At 42.9% G+C, this 20,143-nt stretch overlaps 1 protein-coding gene across 1 annotated transcript; it reads left to right on the forward strand.

Moving 5' to 3' along the window:
* On the forward strand, window positions 3,047-4,479 carry LOC109235903. Its single transcript, XM_019402149.1, has 3 exons — window positions 3,047-3,271; window positions 3,668-3,801; window positions 4,461-4,479. Exons 1-3 carry the CDS (start codon window positions 3,047-3,049, stop codon window positions 4,477-4,479), a joined length of 378 nt encoding a protein of 125 aa, XP_019257694.1.

Genomic DNA, 20,143 nt, shown 5'->3' on the forward strand with positions numbered 1-20,143 from the left:
TAAAGGTGGTTCGAGGGTGAAAATTTGGAGGTGTTTGGAGACCAGCCATCGCCGTGAAATGATTTCCGGCGGGCGGCGGCTAGGGTTTGGGCCGTGTGTGTTTGAGAGAAAAACAGGGCGACTAGTGTTTGCTAGGTTAGAGATGGGGGCGAAGTGAAAGGGTTCTCTACGGTATGGAGGGAGGGGGGTTCCAACATATATAAGGGTAAGGGGTGCCGAGTTCCCAACCGTTGGATCATCAGAGATCAACGGTTGGGATTGAAGGTAGCCAAACGACGTCGTTTGGTTAAGTGGGGGATCTGGACCGGGTAGGGGATTGGGCTGGGTGTATCAGGGTGTGGATTTGGGATAAATGAATGGTTTTGGCCCAATTTCGGGTCCAAATCACATTTTTTTTTGTATTAGTTTCTTTTAGTTGCCCATTTTAGATACTAATAACTTAATTAACCCTAAATTATATCCTAAACCAAAACTATCAATGTAAAATTAACTTAATTATCTATTTTTAATACTAAAGTGATTAATTGATTTAATACTACTGAAAGCAAGGTACTAATATATAAAACTAAAGCTAAAATGCGGAATAATCTATATATACTAATTTTTTTTATTGATGCAATTAGTTGACATTTAAACGAAAAAAACAACTATCAATCTAAGAATGCAACGCATGAGACTTAAATGTATATTTTTCGGGTATTTTCTATGCTTTTACTATATGCAAAAAATGCAACAGAAATGCAAACAATTAAACAAATATTCCTAAAAATTCTATAAAATATTGAAATGAACTACAAAAGTCTATTGTGTGATTTGTAGGAGTATTTTGGTCGGGCTAAAATCACGTGCTCACAGCTGTCCCTCTTTGCTCGGAAACGCGAAGAGTTTTAGGGCAAAGATAAAGTGAGTGAATACGAGCGATTGTTGCCCGTTTGGATACTCCGTGGGAAGCATTTTTGAGAAGTCTAACCGAACCTTGCTTCCGAGGTTGCCTGAATATCCTTGGCTATAAAGGAATCAGGTCAGTGTAGTTCTGGATGTTTTGGGTAGCTGGGACTACCGGGAAGCTATGATTTCACTGATGTTGCTGCTGTTACTGCTTGCTGAACTCCTTATTACACCAAAACCAAAATTAAAAGAAGCTAGACAAATCTATGATCTATGAGTTACAAGATTCCTATCTATATGTCTTCAAACATGATCTTGAAACTTCTGCAGTTCTATCGTGCATCTCGAACTGTTGACTCGAATTCTCGAGGCGAGCTTGTGTTATTCCTAACATGAATTGACCCCATTCTTCAGGCGGGTTACTGCTGTTGTCTTGGGCTTAACTCTGATATATATTCCCTCGTTCCCTAGGTGGGTTCCCGCTACTTGACTTGATACATGAAACGAATTCCCTTGTTCTCCAAGTGGGTTCCTGCTACTTGACCTAATACTTGAATGGATTCCTTGTTCTCCAGGTGGGCGCCTGCAACTGATGTTGACATAAATTTTGAAATATATTCCCTTGTTATCCAGGTGGACGCCTGCAACTTAAACTATAAATGAATTCCCTTGTTCTCCAGGTGGGGGCCTGAGGTTGACTTAAAATTTGAACTAAATTCCCTTGATCTCCAGGTGGGCGCCTGACACGTAAACTTTGAAATAAATTCCCTTATTTTCCAGGTGGGCGCCTGCAACTTAAACTTGAAATGAATTCCCTTATTCTCCAGGTGGGCGCCTGCAACTTAAACTTGAAATGAATTCCCTTGTTCTTCAGGTGGGCGCCTGATGATAACTTAAAATTTGATATAAATTCCCTTATTTTCCAGGTGGGTGCCTGCAAATTAAACTTGAAATAAATTCCCTTGTTTTCCAGGTGGGCGCCTGATGCTTAAAGTTGAAATGAATTCCCTTGTTCTCCAGGTGGGCGCCTGATGCTAACTTAATATTTGAAATAAATTTCGTTGTTTTTCGGTCTCTGGGTGAAGAGGAAGAGGAGGGGTGCTCGGGGCCGACCGCGGATTAGATGGGGAGCTTTGACTAAGGAGAAAGCCTAGGAGTTGGAGAGGAGGTTAGTTGATGGTGGAGCTTGGAGAAGTTCTGGGGATGCGGACGCAATGTGGTCAGCGACGGCGAACTTGGTTAGGGAGGCAGCGCGGGATGTGCTTGGGTAGCAAAGGGCTATTCAGGCAGACATCAAGGTGACTGGTGGTGGAACGGTGTAGTCCAAGGAATAGTGGAGGCGAAGAAGGCGGCGTTTGCTAAGTTGGCAGGGAGCACAAGCGAGGAAGAAAGGAGAGTGAACAGGGAGAGCTACAAGGTGGCGAGGAAGGAAGCGAAGCTGGCGGTCACGGAAGCTAAAAATGCGGCGTTTGGTCATTTGTAGGAGGAATTGGGGGAGAAAGGCGGGGACAGGAAATTATTCCGGTTGGTTAAAGTGAGGGAGAGGAAGGCTCGGGATCTAGAACAAGTTAGGTGCATCAAGGACGAGGATGGTAGAGTTCTGATGGGGGAGACTCTAGTCAAGCAGAGGTGGCAATCGTACTTTGGAGACCTGCTTAACGAAGAGGGGGATCGAGACATAGAGCTAGGGGAGCTGGGGCATTCAGAGTGTCATAGAGACCTTGGGTACTGCAGGCGCATTAGGGTGGAGGAGGTCGTGGGGGCTTTGCGTAGGATGAGTCAGGGTCGAGCGACCGGGCCAGACGAAATCCCGATGGAGTTCTAGAAATGCGTGGGTAGGACAGGAGAGGAGTGGCTGTCTAGGTTGTTCAATGTGATCTTCAGGACTAAAAGGATGCCGGATGAGTGAATGTGGAGTACAGTGGTGCCCTTGTATAAGAACAAAAGGGATATCCAGTGTTATAACAACTATAGGGGTATCAAATTACTTAGTCACACCATGAAAGTCTGGGAGCGGGTGGTTGAGGCGAGGGTGAGGGGGATGACATCCATATCTGTGAACCAATTTGGTTTCGTGCCGGGCCGCTCCACTACAGAAGCTATCCACCTTGTCAGGAGATTGGTGGAACAATTCAGGGATAAGAAGAAGGACCTGCACATGGTGTTTATTGACTTGGAGAAGGCGTATGACGAGGTCCCAAGGGAGGTGCTATGGAGGTGCCTGGAGGCGAAGAGCTTGCCGGAAGCCTACATCAGAGCGATCAAGGACATGTACGATGGAGCTAAGACTAGGGTTAGGACGGTGGGTGGCGACTCAGACCATTTCCCGGTGGTTATGGGGCTTAGCCAAGGATCCGCGCTTAGCCCTTTCTTATTTGCCTTGGTGATGGATGCACTGACACGCCATATTCAAGGGGATGTGCCATAGTGTATGCTATTTGCTGATGACATAGTCTTGATAGACGAGACGAGGGTCGTTGTTAACGAAAGGTTGGAGCTCTAGAGACAGACTCTCGAGTCTAAGGGTTTCAAACTAAGCAGGTCTAAGACAGAATACCTGGAGTGCAAGTTTAGCACCGAGTCGAGCGAAGTAGGAAGGGACGTGAAGCTTAGATCTCGGGTCATCTCCAAGAGGGAAAGTTTCAAATATCTTGGGTCGGTGATTCAAGGGGACGGAGAGATAGACGAGGATGTCACTCACCGTATAGGGGCGGGGTGGTGGAAATGGAGGCTTGCATCAGGAGTCTTGTGTGACAAGAAAGTTCCACCGAAACTCAAGGGGAAGTTTTATAGAGCTGTGGTTAGACCTGCCATGTTGCATGGGGCGGAGAGCTGGCCGGTTAAGAAATCGCATGTTCAGAAAGTGAGGGTTGCGGAGATGACGATGCTCAGGTGGATGTGCGGGCGCACCAGGTTAGATAAGATTAAGAATGAAGTTATTCAGGAGAAGGTGGGGGTGGCCCCAGTGGATGAGAAGATGCGGGAAGCGAGGCTCAGGTGGTTCGGGCATGTGCGGAGGAGAAGCCCTGATGCCCCGGTAAGGAGTTGTGAGTGGCTGGCGGTGGTTGGCTCGAGTCGAGGCAGAGGGAGGCCTAAGAAGTATTGGGGAGAGGTGATTAGGCAGGACATGGCAAGAATGCGGATTTTCGAGGACATGGCCCTTGATAGGAAAGTTTGGAGGTCTAGTATCAGGGTTGTAGGACAGGGGCTTCTAGAACTTTTCGTACTTCATTCTCGGGGCTCGGTGGGGTTTGGTAGTTTCTGGTCGATATTATTGCATGCCATTTAATTTGTGGTTTTATGTTTAGATAATTATTTATGCGATTTCTGCTGGAGTCACTAATGTTTTTTTCTTTTTCTTTTTCCTTTTCCTATTCTTTCTAGAGCCGAGGGTCGATTGGAAACAGCCTCTCTGCCCTTTCGGGTAGGGGTAGGGCCTCTGTACGTATTACCTTCCCCAGACCCCACTTTGTGGGACTATACTGGGTAGTTGTTGTTGTTGTTTAAATTCCCTTGTTTTCCGGGTGGGCGCCTGCAACTTAAACTTTGAAATAAATTCCCTTGTTTTCCAGGTGGGCGCCTGCAACATAAACTTGATAGGAATTCCCTTGTTTTCTAGGTGGGCGCCTGCATTGTGACAAAACAAACAAAACAAAAGAAACTTTTCCGCCCCAGTTTGGTACCGGGAACATCTGTGAGTGTTAATCGAATCTTGTTATCCAAAAGAGCTATAAGAATTTAAAAGATGAATCCCATTATCCAGGAGGGCCCTGAAAAATTAAATCTCATCTTAAGATTGAAAACTTCAAAGCTATATTCTACTTCCTAAAGGTAAAACTTACGCTAAATCTGATTATCTATGAAGGTCTTAAAAGCTTAATACTAAATCCCATTATCCAGGAGGGTCCTGACTGACTTGAAACTAAATTCCATTATCCAGGAGGGGTCCTGAGAACTTGAAATTAAATCCCATTATCCATGAGGGTCCTGAGAACTTACGGTTGAACCTATCTGCCGTACACTTTCCTCACAGAGGGTTCCTCCTGAACACGAAATTTCCTGCCCCTGTTTCAATCAAAGAAGATCTTATCAGTTTGAAATGTGGTGGTTTGTTTGCGGCATTCTTGCATAAGGTGGCCTTTCCACTTCCATACTTTGTTCAGATTAGCTACCTTGGGCTAGCAAAGAATTGTTGAACTTCTGATCGAACCTCAACCACAGAACCCTGAATGACCCGAGTGCCTCACACTCATCCTGCTATTTTACATTTCTGTCCTTCCAATTTGAACCTCTATAATTCCTCAAAGTTCAAAAAACCACTTGACCACTTGAACATCCCCTAACACCTTATTTCTCATTTTGAATCATGCTATTTCTGGTATGCTTTGGCCGCACTTTGCTTTGTGCAAATAAAAGTTGGTAAAAACCTTTGAAATCCTTTTTTGCTTGCTTAACAAGGCTAACATTGAAAAAGACTTAGAGAAGTAGACCCAAAAGAAAACGAAGCAAAGTGACTTCGAGAAACAAAGACAAAGAGGGAATTTTAGACAGAGATGACTATTTGAGGAAGAGTGGGAAAGAGACTTATTTGAGTGAAGCAGCTTGCTCCAATGATCATGACATGCATTTTGGATTAATCAGCCCAGACCGTTCACCTAATCATATTTCATTTTGTGCCCCGTCTTCATACTTCGAAATCGGGATTTTCCATAAACCAATCTCTCTGCAAAGTCCCGAGCCTCATTCGTCTTGTAGTCCCCTGAGGGGTTTTCAGCAACAAACCTCTCTCATTTGTTCATCTCTCAACTCACTGTCGCCTTACGGTGCCCGCGAGGGTTTTCACCAATAAGAATCTCTTATTTTGGTTTACTCTCAGCTTTCCATCGCCTTACGGCGCCCGTGAAGGTTTTCACCAACAAGACTCTCTCATTTATTCATTTTTCCTTGTGCTCCTAAACAAAAGTGTTACCCATGATGTGAATCATACCTTTATCTTGCTTGACTTGACATATTTCAAAGATTGATCATAAGGTCTTTCTTTGGACCGGGGTGCGAGCTTTTGGACGGGGTTAGAAAGGAAAGGCAGCATGTCGGCTTAAAAATAATAAGCGGGTTCAAAGTTACAACTTATGGAATCAGATCTTTTGCAAAACCACAACTTCTGCCCCAGTTTCTTCGAGTTTGGGGAATTTTGGATATTTGTTTTGATGGGACCAAACCGTGAGGCTGCCTACATATCCTTAAAAGGAATCAGGTCGAAGAATGTGTTTCAATAGATCTGATTCCAAAAGTTGGGCAACACTCTCGTTACAATGAATGGCCCTTGCCACATCGAATTTTCGGGGACGCACCTTCTTGTTGTATGCTCTTGCCATTCTCTTTTGATACAATTGACCATGATATACTGCCGCCAGTCTTTTCTCATTGATCCGACTTAACTGCTCCAAACGGGTTTTGACCCACTCATCTTCATCAATTTCAGCTTCAGCAAGAATCCGAAGGGATGGAATTTTGACTTCCGCGGGTATAACTGCTTCAGTACCATATAACAACAAATAAGGAGTTGCACCTACTGAAGTGCGAACAGTAGTGCGGTAACCCAGCAAAGCAAAAGGCAACTTTTCATGCCATTGCCTAGAACCTTGCACCATCTTTCGAAGTATCTTCTTTATGTTCTTGTTAGCCGCCTCAACAGCTCCATTTTCTTTTGGGAAATATGGAGTGGAATTTTGATGCATAATCTTGAACTGTTGGCATACTTCTTTCATCAAATGGCTATTAAGATTAGCACCATTGTCCGTGATGATTACCTTGGGGATTCCAAACCGGCAAATGAGGTTCGAATAAACAAAATCGACCACTTCCTTCTTGGTCACATATTTGAAAGTCATAGCTTCAACCCACTTAGTGAAATAATCGATGGACACCATAATAAACCTGTTCCCATTTGATGTCGATGGCTCAATTGGTCCAATGACATCCATGCCCCAAGCAACAAAGGGCCAACGTGCGGATATCGTATGCAACTCAGGTGGCGGAGAATGAATCAAATCACCGTGTACCTGGCATTGATGACACTTGCGCACAAAGCTGATGCAATCTCATTCCACGGTGAGCCAATAATAGCCTGCTCCAAGAATTTTCTTTGCCAAAACATAACCACTCATATGCGGCCCGTAAACTGCGGAAGGCACTTCGGTAATGATAGTCGTGGCTTGTTTAGCATCTATGCACCTCAGCAGTCTATGATCTGGAGTTCGCTTGTACAAAATTCCCCCGCTCAAGAAAAATCCACTAGCCAAACGTCGAATTGTTCTCTTTTGATCACCAGTGACCTGTACCGGATACACCCCCATCTTGATGTATTCCCGGTTATCATGGAACCACGATTCACCATTATGTTCCTCCTCAACCACATTACAGTAGGCATGCTGATCACAAACTTGAATCTGTAGAGGGTCAACATAAGCCTTATATCGATGGTGTAACATTTACGCCAAGATAGCCAAGGCATCGTCAATCTCATTATGGATCCTAGGAATATGCCTGAACTCTACTGATCTGAACCGTTAACAAAGATCATGCAAACATTATCGATACAGTATGAGCTTTAAATCCCGAGTCTCCTATTATCCCTGAATCTGGTGCACCAACAGATTCTAATCTCCCAAGACAAAGACTTCCTAGACTCCCATATCTACAGCTAACCTCAAACCCAGAATACATGCCTCGTACTCAGCCATGTTGTCGGTACAATAGAAACGAAGTTGCGCTATAACAGGGTAGCGATGCCCTGTTTCAGAAATGAGCACCGCCCCTATTCCAACACCTTTCATGTTCGCGGCTCCATCAAAGAAAAGTTTCCAACCTGGCTTTTCACCCTGCTCAACCTTATCAATATGCATTACCTCTTCATCAGGAAAATAAGTCCTCAATGGCTCATACTCTTCATCCACCGGGTTCTCGACCAAATGATCGGCCAATGCTTGGGATTTCATCGTGGTTCGAGTCACATAGATGATGTCAAACTCTGTGAGCTAAATCTGCCACTTTGCAAGTCTTCCTGTGGGCATAATCTTCTGAAAGATATACTTTTGAGGATCCACGCGAGAAATGAGGTAAGCAGTGTAGGATGACAGATAATGTTAGAACTTTTGTGCCACTCAAGTCAGGGCGCAACATGTCCTTTCAAGCAGAGTATACTTAACCTCATATGAAGTGAAATTCTTGCTGAGATAGTAAATGGCCAGATCCTTCTTGCCAGTGATGTTGTGTTGACCCAACACACAACCAAATGAATTATCCAGGACTGTCAAGTAGAGAATTAAAGGTCTTCCAGGCTCCGGCGGGACCAATACGAGTGGGTTTAACAAGTACCCCTTGATCTTATTAAATGCCTCCTGGCACCTCAGTCCATTTGACCGCGGCATCTTTCTGTAGCAACATAAAGATAGGCTCACAGGTTGTCGTGAGCTGAGCAATAAACTTGCTGATGCAGTTTAATCACCCGAGCAAACTCATCACCTCAGTCTTATTCGTTGGCGGTGGCAATTCTTGGATAGCTTTGATCTTTGATGGATCTAACTTAATGCCTTGCCGACTGACAATGAACCCTAACAGTTTCCCAGACGGAACACCAAATGCACATTTTGTAGGGTTGAGCTTAAGATTGTACCTACGGAGCCTCTGGAAAAACTATCTCAAGTCTCCAACATGGTCGGACTGCTTTCTTGACTTGATGATCACATTATCCACATAGACCTCAATTTGCTTGTGTGTCATGTCATGAAATACGGTAATCATTTCCCTCATGTAGGTCGCCCCAACATTTTTCAAACCATATGGCATTACCCGGTAGCAATATGTTCCCCATGGTGTGATGAACGATGTCTTGTCTGCATCTTCCTTATTTATCAAGATCCGGTGATATCCCGCATAGCAATCCACAAAAGACCCAATCTCATGCTTGGCATAGTTATCAATCAAAATGTGGATATTTGGCAATGGGAAGTTATCCTTTGGACTTGCTTTGTTGAGATCGTGGTAATTAACGCACACCCTGGTCTTACCATCCTTCTTTAGTACTGGCACAACATTAGCTAACCAAGTGGGGTATCGCGTGACTTGAATGACTTTTGCATCCAACTTTCTGTGATTTCTTCCTTGATCTTCACACTCATGTAAGTCTTGAACTTCCTTAACTTCTGTTTGACGGGAGGGAATGCCGGATTAGTTGGCAATTTTTGAACTACCAAGTCAGTACTCAAACCCGGCATGTCGTCACATGACCATGCAAAAATACCTTTATATTCAAACAGTGCTTTGATTATTTCATCCTTGATTTGCTGTTCCAAGTGTACACTTATCTTGGTTTCCCTGATATTATCTGGATCTCCTAAATTTATTGCTTCAGTTTCATTCAAATTAGGATTTGGTATCTCGTTAAAATGATTTAGTTCTTTACTAATTTCCTCAAATGCCGCGTCTTCATCATATTCTGTTTCATCATCACACTCTATTTCTTGGATTATTATTTCAGAGTTAGATTGACTTTTAAGACTTGGCCAAAGATTCCTCATCATGTCATGTAATTGAAACCCGCATAAAAAGAACTGTACAAAGAAAGACAAAAATGACACTATCAGGAGTAATGGAAAAAGAGTAATTTGCATTTCATTGAAAATAAAGGATAGAAGGGTTTGTACATCAAAACAAGCGAAAAATAAAAATCTGGATTACAACCCCGGAATATCCAGATAACAGAAAGGAAAATAATTCAAACTACCAAAACTCCTTCCGAGTAGGGAGAGGAGTAGCATTCCAATTGTTAAGCTTCATTTTTGGCCTAATAAACTGCACATCTGCTTTGCTCGAACCTTCCCCAATTTCCACCATGTTCACCTCATCAAATAGGCTCTGGAACCTTTCAATCAGCTCTTCATCAAAGTTGACCACAGGCTTTAGAACTGCTGACACCGGGCGCTTCACGAGCCCTGACTTGACGAAGGACCTGGAGAGGCGTGGGATAGGGTTAGGGAGCGACCATGCCTTCTTTTGCAACTTTTTAGCCTTTTTCAAATCATCCCATGTGGGCCTGAATCCCAGAACAAACGTACCTTGATTTTCACGTAAAGACACTGGCTGCACGATACCTTGCAAAGATGCGCCCAGACCCCTGCCCGGCACAAAACCATTCTTCAACATTTCATTTGCTACCGTGACAGTTGCAGAAGCTAGCTTTGGACCTGGAATACATTCCCCTTCCAGAACCTTCTCAACTGACACTGTTTCGAAAACATGGTAAACCAAAGGCCCCTTATGGTCTTCGACCTCAATAAACGGGACATATGTGTCATTGTAAGCACATAATTTCTTGTCAGCGTGCACCACGATTTCCTGTTTGTCCTACTTGAACTTTACCTTCTGGTGTAAAGAAGACTGTACTGCTTTGGCAACATGTATCCAGGGCCTACCCAATAGAAAATTATAAGAGACGGCCACATCTAGAACCTGGAACTCCATGGTAAATTCAACCGGTCCTATTGTCAGTGCGAGCATGATATCGCCAACAGAATCTTTTCCCCATCCGTCGAAACCTCGGACACATATACTGTTCTTCTGGATCCTTTTAGTATCAACTTTCAACTTGTGTACAGTGGAGAGAGGACAAATGTTTGCACTAGAACCATTGTCAACTAACACCCTCGTGACCACAGAATCTTCGCATTTCACTGTGAGATACAGAGCCCAATTGTGATCCGTACCCTCCAAGGGCAACTCATCATCCGAGAAGGTGATCTTGTTTGCCTCGAATATCTTGTTGGCAATCTTCTCCAAATGGCTCACTGTGATCTTATAAGGGACATGAGCTTCATTTAGAATCTATATGAGGGCCCCGCGGTGCTCGTCTGAATGTATCAACAATGATAGAAGAGAAATCTGATCGAGGGTCTTTCTCAATTGTTCAACTATGGAGTAATTCCGCACTTTCATTTTTCTCAAAAATTCTTCTGCCTCCTCTTCGTTGACTGGTTTCTTCACTAGAATTGGACTGTCGTTGAGTGGCTTAGCTTTCCTTAATTCCTATGGGGCAAGGCATCTCTCCGAACGAGTCAACCCCCGAGTTTCATTAACTTCCTTTTCAACTTCTTTCCCTTTATAAGTTACTATCACTCGCTTGTAATTCCATGGAAAAACCTTGGTGTCATCTATCGGCAGCTGGGTCATAGGTATAATAATAACTGGGGCAATGCGAGCCCCTTCCACGATTATTACAGGCTTACTTGCTACCCCCGGAAAGATCACTTTCGGCTTTCCTTGTTTTTCTTCAACATCATCTAGGAACCCCTTCACGACTACCACATGCCGCTTATCATTGGGCGTGCTTAGCTTGTCTGTCAGCTCTTCAGCTATCGAAGATGTTGCCTTTGTAACAACTAGAGTGTTTCATGGCTTACTTTCACTGGCATGGATCATCATATCAGAATTTTGAAGGCTTCTTGGGCTCCCCATCCTTATGCACTATCTCAATCATGTGCGTTTCGGCATGGGCTGGCAATGGATTTTGATTGATATTTGGCACTTCCGGGCTCTGGACCACAATTTGGTTTGTATCAATAAGCTCCTGCATGGCGATCTTCAAATGCCAACACTTTTCTGTGTCGTGCCCCAATGCATCAGAATAATATGCATATCCGAGGGAATAATCTAGGTTTTTCGGAGGGGAATTTGGTAATATTGACTCAATCAGCCTTAGAACGTCCAATTGCCTCAACCTCTGGAACATACTAGCGTAAGACTCCAAGTGGGGTGAAAGTTGTTTCCGCTGCTACCTTTCCCTTTTATACTCCGGCCTAGGTCGAAAGCTGGGACTAGTATGGTTTTGGTATGTTTATGGAGGTGGGTAAGGGTTTTGTGGAGCTGGGGAACGCCATTGCAGGTAAGGAGGGTGTTGAGCGTATGACTATGCGTGGTGGACATGATATTGGGGTGGCCTGACTGAATACTGAGGTTCTGGTAGTAGGAAGTAATGTTGCGTAGATTATATGGAGTTTGGGCGAAGGGACGAGGTTAGGGTCGAGGCAGGGTGTAATGGTGAGGTGAGCCCCTTGGACCATGCCACGATCGTGAGACGACCATAGCAACATCTTTTTTCCTCTTTTTCCCTAACACACCCCCGATGCCATTGTGGATCGCTTGTGTAGTTGCTTTGATGGTAGAGTAAGTCATGATCTTGCTTGATTTGAGTCCTTCCTCTACCATTCCTCCCATTTTTACCACTTCATTGAAAGACTTACCTATGGCCGAGATCAGATGACCAAAGTAAGTAGGCTCCAAGGCCTGAAGAAAGTACTCCACCATTTCATCTTCCTCCATTAGAGGTTTGACTCGTGCCGCATTTTCCCTCCACCGGAAACCATACCCCCTGAAACTCTCACTGGGCTGTCTCTCTATCATAGTCAAGGATAAGCGATCTGGGACAATTTCTACGTTGTACTGGAAATGCCGAGCTAAAGCCTAAGCCAAGTCATCCCAAGTATACCACCTGCTGTTGTCTTGGCGGGTGTACCAGTCCAATGCTGCACTACTCAAACTTTGACTAAAATATGCCTTCAGCAATTCATCTTTCCCACCGGCACCCCTCATTTTGCTGCAAAATCCTCTTAAGAGGGCCGCAGGGTCTCCATGCCCATCGTACAAGTCAAATTTGGGAATTTTGAATCCGGCAGGCAGCTGGACATCGGGAAACAAGCACAGATCCTTATATGCCACACTCACTTGGCCACCTAACCCTTGCATATTTCTCAGCGACTGCTCCAAGCTCTTTACCTTCCTAAATATCTCCTCTTGCTCCGTGTTTTTGGGTGGCTTCTCAGTTTCGACAGGAAGTTCGAAGTGGGGAGTGTAGGAGTAGTGATCTAGGACATTGAAGGTGGGCTCTGGGGCATAGTACTGGTTATCTTGGGCTTGGAATGCCGGCAAACTGGAAGATCGATGGAGTGTTACTGGCGGAAGTGCTACGAAGAAAGTGGTAGCCGGCGGAGCAGGGTATGTGGTTGCTTTGGCTGGTGGAGCTTGGATGGTTTAGGAAGACGTGCCAGAATAGTGGTGGTAAGGGGTGAAGCTTGGTGCATGTTGTAGGGATAGATCAACAAATGAGGGCTCCTGAGATTGAGCTAGTGGTGGGATGAAGCAGGGTTGGCGGGGTATGACGGTGGAGGATGCCCTTTCATCTATGCCTGGTACATTTCTGCCATTTGGTGCTTCAGCTTATGTACCTCTTCTTTCAAACCAGACACAGATTCCTCCACCTCTTTCGGCGGGTCGATAACACTTGCGTCCTATTCTTTGCCAGCCATGATCGCCTTCTTTCCAGACCGGTTATTGTATGGGTGGCTTGCCAAAATGCCAAACAAACTAACCACCTTCCTGGACTCAATGATAACAACAAACTTGTTAGTGTTCAAGGGTTTAACAGATAGGCAACCACACGTTTGGGATGCAGTGCACCTAAACAAATAAAAGTTTCTATTATGTATTTGAACGGTTGCATGTTTCATCCCGGCCTTAACTAACTCTTTTCACTTTGCACTTTCTTTTCTCTCTTTTGCTTTTCTTTTTCACTACTGCCCCCCCCCCCCCCTTTTTTCCAGTACCTATTGATTTTCCCACTTGGTTCTTGTCACTTCTCTATTATCTTTTGCACTCGCTTTTGCTCTCTCGTTTTGCCATTCTTTCTTTCCAATCAGTTTTTTCTGCTTTTCATTTTATGGCTATGATCGAATCCTATGGGGATTGCCTACGTATCATGATGCCGCATGAATCAGATCATTACGTAGTTCAGGGGATAAATGCGAAATAAAAGAAAGAAATATTTTTGGGTTTTAAAATTTTTATAAAATAAAAACATTCTGATTTTCCTCTATTACAACGACTCCATCACACAGACTTAAGCACTGAAAAACCAAAACAAGTCTCAAAGTGGACTACAAACTCCAAAAGAAACTGAAATACAGACTCAAAAATAAAATCAGGAATATTTAAGTGCCTCCAATATTGCTCGAGGGGCCCACGGGACATCAGTCGGTCGCGCCGCGGGCCTACGTGCCATATCTTCTTGGAGGCGATATAGGTCGTCCATTCTCTGACGGGAAAAAATCATAACTACAGTGAAGAACATGGACCTGGTAATATCCTGGCATTCATTGCACTTCATCACAATATAGTCAGCAACTCCTCTAATCCTCTCCCTGATGATGCCCTTCTCTTAGAGCAGACGTCTAATTTGTTGAGATCTGGCCTCCAAAACTTGTGTGGTCGTACGATTTTGCTCTTTCAATTGTAGTACGTCCTCTTCTATTTGTGACATTAATGCATAGTAGTGCTCTCTTTCTGCTTTGAAGTTCATTGCTTGCTTGGTCATTTCACTCTCAAGGGTATTGATCTTTTTCATCAGACCCGTGATTTCTTTGTCGTACTTTTCCTTCAACTGTTGAATGAAACTTTCCCGTTCTTCTGCATTCCTGGACAACTTTGCTCAGGCCTTTGCTAGTTCACCCTCAGTCTTTTCCAAATCAACCCAAAGTCACATACTTTCCGCCTAAGATTGTTTATAAGTTTTTCATCTGTTCCGCTCCTGACCAGGTTCTCAACTGCTATTTTCATCTTCTGGATTTGGGCTCGAAGGGCTTCATTTTCTTGGGCCAACCTTTTCTTTTCACCCTCATCCGCATCGGCTTGCAAACCACTATCAAATTTAAGATCTCTGATTTGCCCTTCCAACTTGCTTATGGTGGCCCTGTATTCATTTTCTTTCGTCAGCCAATCCCATTGTTCTTGTGATGCTTCAACAAATTCTTGGAGGTGGGGTCTTTTAGCTGGTCTTCCTAACTCAACACTCTTTTTATACCAAGCAAGGTAACCAGACGAGACTTCACCCTCGGATAAATCACGTACTCGGCTGTTCGCCGTCAAATATTGGCACTTACTCCAGATCTGGCGAACCACTGCTACATGAAATTGGCCATCAGAACGGATCTTGACTCTATGAATGCTAAGATCATCGTCCTTGGGGAATATTTGGCATCTTCCTAGTTGTCTCAAAACCCGGTATGGGGCATAGGGTTGGATACTTCTGAGACCCATTAGGAGGAAGTGAGGGCCAGTGGCAAGCATGTGTACAATCTCATTAATAGGAAGCCAACCCAACACCCATTCTATCTGATCTGCAGTTATGGAATGCAGGCGGGATATCCAATGTCCGACCCCCTCTGGCATCTCTAACCCGTTAACCCTTGTACCAAACTCCTCGATGTAGCTTTTCCCCGTAGATCCGTAGTTCATGTATCGAGGACGATGACACAGATGCTCAATCATCCATATTTGTAGTAACAAATTGCACCCTTCGAAAAAATCTACTCCGGCTTTGCAAGCTGTGAGACCTCGAAATATCTCAGATAATATCATAGGTGCTAGGGCGCTCTTGGCATTGGTAATCAAGACATTGATGACTCCAGCTACCCGCAGATCAATATTCCCGTCATTCCCGGGAAACACTAGAAGACCTAGGAATGCCACCATGAAAGCGAAGCATCTATTCTCTTCCCACTTCGGTCAGTTCCCTCTACTACAGATTCTACTTTTCAGGTCTTCAAATCCTCCTACATGCCGATACCGCTAGTATATGAAGTGTAGAGTGGAAAACCCACCCTCCAAATCTGCATATTGGACCTGCCTGCTTATTTTTAGTAAGTCCAGAAACTTGTGGGGAGTAACTGCCCTTGGAGCGACCAGGTATTTATGTCTTAGACCCTCTGTACTACCAGCATAACCCGCTATCTCCTCCAAAGTAGGTGTAAGTTCGAAGTCCGAGAAATGCAGAACGTTGTGAGCTGGGTCCCAAAATGTCACCAGTCCTTTTATTATATCACCCCTAGGCTTAATCTTTAACAATCCGGTGAGTGATCCCATGTAATGGTTGACCGTGTCTCGTCCTTGTTCACCCAAATCTCCCACCACAAGTGAAGTGCCAACGGAATCTTAGTCATGACCTTCATCAATAAATTTTGACTCATGCTCATTCTGCACATTTAGATTAGGGTGATTGGTTAAATACAAAGTGAATCTTATTTAAAACTGATAAACAAGGTTTGTTTTGCAAAACTCAAATAAGTCAGGGCTACTTTTGCAAATACGGCCCTTCAGCACTTCAAGAGGGAAGATTTTAGGGCTGTGTTTGCTAAGTGACCATTAACTGACAAAGAAACCGTCGGCGGCTGTTCTTTCAAAAATAGCCTTTCGGCGTCCCGTCGGGACGTTCGGCTATTTAGAAAAAAACGACATCACCCACTTTATTTACGACAAAATGATGACATTTCATATTTTTGGTTATTTTTTGCAAAAATGGGGCTGGACCCGATGAGGGTTGCCTATGTATCCCACATCCGGTGAGAATCAAACCCGCGTAGTTCGGTCAGTTTTTACGCGACGAGAAAAATATAAACCATTTTGGACTAACTTTTTTTTATTTTTTTTTTTCAAAAAAAATCAAAATTTCGACAAAGTTTCGGGATATTTTGAACACCATTTTTGGGAAACGGATGAAATTCTCTCTCATACCTCGAACTTGTTTTTCTTTGATTTTTCTTCCCAAATCTAGAAGGCGGTCAACATGCAAGCCGAAACAAATAAATTCACAGGTAGCACGTAAAAATGCATCAGGTTGGTCTTTTTATTTTCGAGTACACTTGTCCTAGACGGACCCAACCCCTGTGTTGAGTCCCCAAAGTCAAATGCACATGATGCAAACAAGCGTTCCTACTAGGGATCCGGCATGAGGCTGTGTTATTCTTGGTTTAATACCTGGGTGTATTGTTCTAGACCTGGCTTACCCGAGCGGACAACTCGAGCCGGGAGGGGGCTACGTACGGGAAACAAAAGGCCATCCGGCTTTGTAACTGATCTGATCCTCGTTCTAAATTAGGGTATGACACTAACGGAAAAGAAGTCACGTCAGCGTGTACTTCCCAGAAGATTAGAAGAGAGGGGTTTCGCAGTAGTTTATATACAGTTCAAATAATATCAAAGCGGTAAAAAGCGACATTTAGCACATTAGGCCCAAGCATGTAACAAAAATCAGATAATAAAAGCCAAATATAACAATTATTCTAAGCTCGAATTCTTGAACCCTGAACCAGAGATTCTGGGTTTGTGTCCCCAGCAGAGTCGCCAGAGCTGTCACACCTCATTTTTCTACCCGAAAGGGGTATAGCGGAGTTTTTCCAATTAAAGTGGCAGTAATCGAAACATGATTATTTAGTTAAGTTCAGAGTCGCCACTTGGGATAATTTGTGGTGTCCCAAATCACCGATTTAAAATACCGAATCGAGGAAGTTTCTGTTGTTACAGTCGGCGAAACACAGAAATTCGAGTAAGGAATTCTGTTAACCCGGGAGAAGGTTTTAGGCATTCCCGGGTTCTGTTGTTTTAGCACGGTCGATCAACTATTATTATTGGCCTAATTATATGATTAATTACATAATTTATAATTATTGTGCATTTTTTACCTTTGATCGCTTTTAATTATTTATGGAATTATTCTGGAACAAGTTATGATTGTCATACACTTGATTGTTTGGTACACATTGCTAATCGTGCCACGGGAACCGTACCCATGATCTACAACATGTTTAATTTATAAATTTTATTAGAAGTTGTGGCCGGGTCACATAAATGTACCCCCAGATTTTGAAATTATGTATCATAACTACATCACGGGAACCGTACCCGTAGCTACGATAATTTTTATTATAGAGCGCCTAAAGCAAACTACGAAGGGTCATGTTTAATCTAAGTTAAAATTCAATATAAAGCTACTAATTGTAAGTATGCATTGGAAGATAAGCTAGGCCTTTAATCATTTGAGAAGAACTGGTCCAGCAGTGGGCCCATTACATTATCTAAGAAAATCTTTAACAGAAATATGGCTGGTGGGAAATGGGCTGGAAATTGAACCCAGGAATGAGGACAAGGGGGCAATCTACCTGGTTTGACTTGGCAACTTCGATCAGGCCAATACCAGGCCCAGCTTTTCGAAGACAAGCCTTCAATGTTAAAACCCATTTTTAATATATTAACAGAAAACTTATTGGCTAAAAATTCCTGAAGATGATTGGGCTCGAAATTGAGCTCAAAAGCGGAAATGAGCAGAAAACAGATGCACACCAGGTCGAGATTCGACCAAGCTGCCTCATCTGGGCCAATACCAGGCCCAACTGCTTCCATCAGGAGGTCCTTCGACATTATGGCCCAATTGAGGCTCAATTTCCTCTAAATCACATGTGACACAAAAGTATTAAAAATTTCTGAAAAAATTCAGAGGGTGAAGTTTAAATTATTAACATGCTATTAGTACTAACAACAAGAGATTAAACCTTACTTATTCATGAATCACCTCAAACATAAATATGCAATCACTTTAACACTATTGAAATTCGAGATGATTTAACTGAAGGCGCTCAGTAATCAAACACTGTCCCTTTTGACATGTTCAGTACACATCCAGCATCCTCTATTAAAGACCAAATGAACTACTATGGCTATTAAACATTTTAATACTGACAAACAGTACATGGAACATCTAGACTAATTCGAACATTCATACAAATAACTAAGTAATAGATTAGAACACCAGATTCAGAATGCTTAAACAAAACTAAAACAGAAATACTAAACTAAACAACTTGCAAGCAGCATACATAAGGAAAAACTGGAATTTAACATTTGAATACACAATTTCTTCTTACATTAAAGACTAAACACATGCTTTAGAGCTTCATTTTGCAACTCAAAAGTTCATAGAGGTACCTGGATGTCAAGAACAAAGACAAGACTGAAGTAAGGACTTCAGCAAGAAATAAGTAGAGGACAATAGCAAATCACAGGAGTACACAGCTTCAGCTTAATCTTTACTCGAATCAGAAAACCAGAAATCCCAGAGAAAGTTTTCTAAGTTTTTTGCTAAAAAATTAGAAGAAAATAGAACCAGCTACCAATTAAACAGTGGCTAAACCACTTTAGATCTTTTTTAGGGTTCTCAATCCCTCCCTAGTGAGTGAATAAAAAGGTTCTATTTATACTCTAAGAGGGATTTTATGTGCTCTCCAAGTCAGGAATTATTCCCTTTGAAAGCAGCCCTCAAAGAGCGTCTTTTTTAACAGAATTGGACAGCTGGCTGTCCCTAGTTGGCTTCAGTATTTTGTACTGGCCAAATAGGGCCAGCTGTCCATGTTCTAGAACCCTCTACATGGCCTTATCTTATTTTTCTATTTGCCCACCCCTCAAATGACCCCTTTAAGTTTTTCTTTTGTTCAATTAGCCCCCCAGAAGTATCTAATGATTTACAGATCATAGAAAACATCAACAGAACCGACAATTATCCTAAATCAAATGAAAGAGGCTGCCAAACTCAGAAATAACCACGTTGATTCATATTAACATAGGCGATATGATCAAACACATAACAATAGAATACTGAAAATCCCAAAGCATGCAAACTAAAATAAGAAAACAATTATGAAGAAAAGAAAAGGAAGAACAACGAAAGAAGGAACGGAAAATACCACACAGATATGCCCGAAACAGTTATGAACTTGGAGTGAACTGATTAATACTACTGAATAATTTATTGGATAACAAAAACAACAACAAACAAAAAAATAGAATTAAACAAAAACGAAAATAAATAATAAAAAAAAACCCAAATGAGACAGTAGTTTAATAAATCGATAAACAAACAACACTGTGGTTTTTTCTTTCTTTTAGTTTTCCTAAAACATGAATCAGAATACTAAAACGAACAAGAGAAGACAAGGCTGTACGTATTTGAGAAACAAGGAAATATCTGAGGCGGATCTCCGCTTGGGCTTCGATATAGCTTAAAATTGACCCCAAATGATTGTTCTTGTCAAGAACAATCTATTTGGGGTGAGTTTCGAACTATACAAATGAATACATCGTGGAAGAATGAAATATGAAAGAACAGCTGCTTTTTGGATTTTCAGATTTGATATTTGGCTGGTTTGAGGAGGATTTGGGGGAAATGACTCATGGATTTGGAAAGGAGGGGTAAAGGTGGTTGTAGGGTGAAGATTTGGAGGTGTTTGGAGACCAGCCGCCGCCGTGAAATGATTTCTGGCGGGTGGCGGCTAGGGTTTGTGCCGTATGTGTTTGGAAGAAAAATAGGGCGGCTAGGGTT

Source organism: Nicotiana attenuata, chromosome 12 (genome assembly GCF_001879085.1).
Source record: "Nicotiana attenuata strain UT chromosome 12, NIATTr2, whole genome shotgun sequence".
NCBI classification, from domain to species: Eukaryota; Viridiplantae; Streptophyta; class Magnoliopsida; order Solanales; family Solanaceae; genus Nicotiana; species Nicotiana attenuata.

Bases quoted from the DNA above. Each gene is read 5' to 3' on its own strand.
- LOC109235903 (XM_019402149.1), top strand. From the start codon at position 3,047: ATGGTGTTTATTGACTTGGAGAAGGCGTATGACGAGGTCCCAAGGGAG. The intron at 3,272-3,667 runs GTGATGGATGCA...CCGAAACTCAAG, and splicing joins GCCCTTTCTTATTTGCCTTG to GGGAAGTTTTATAGAGCTGT.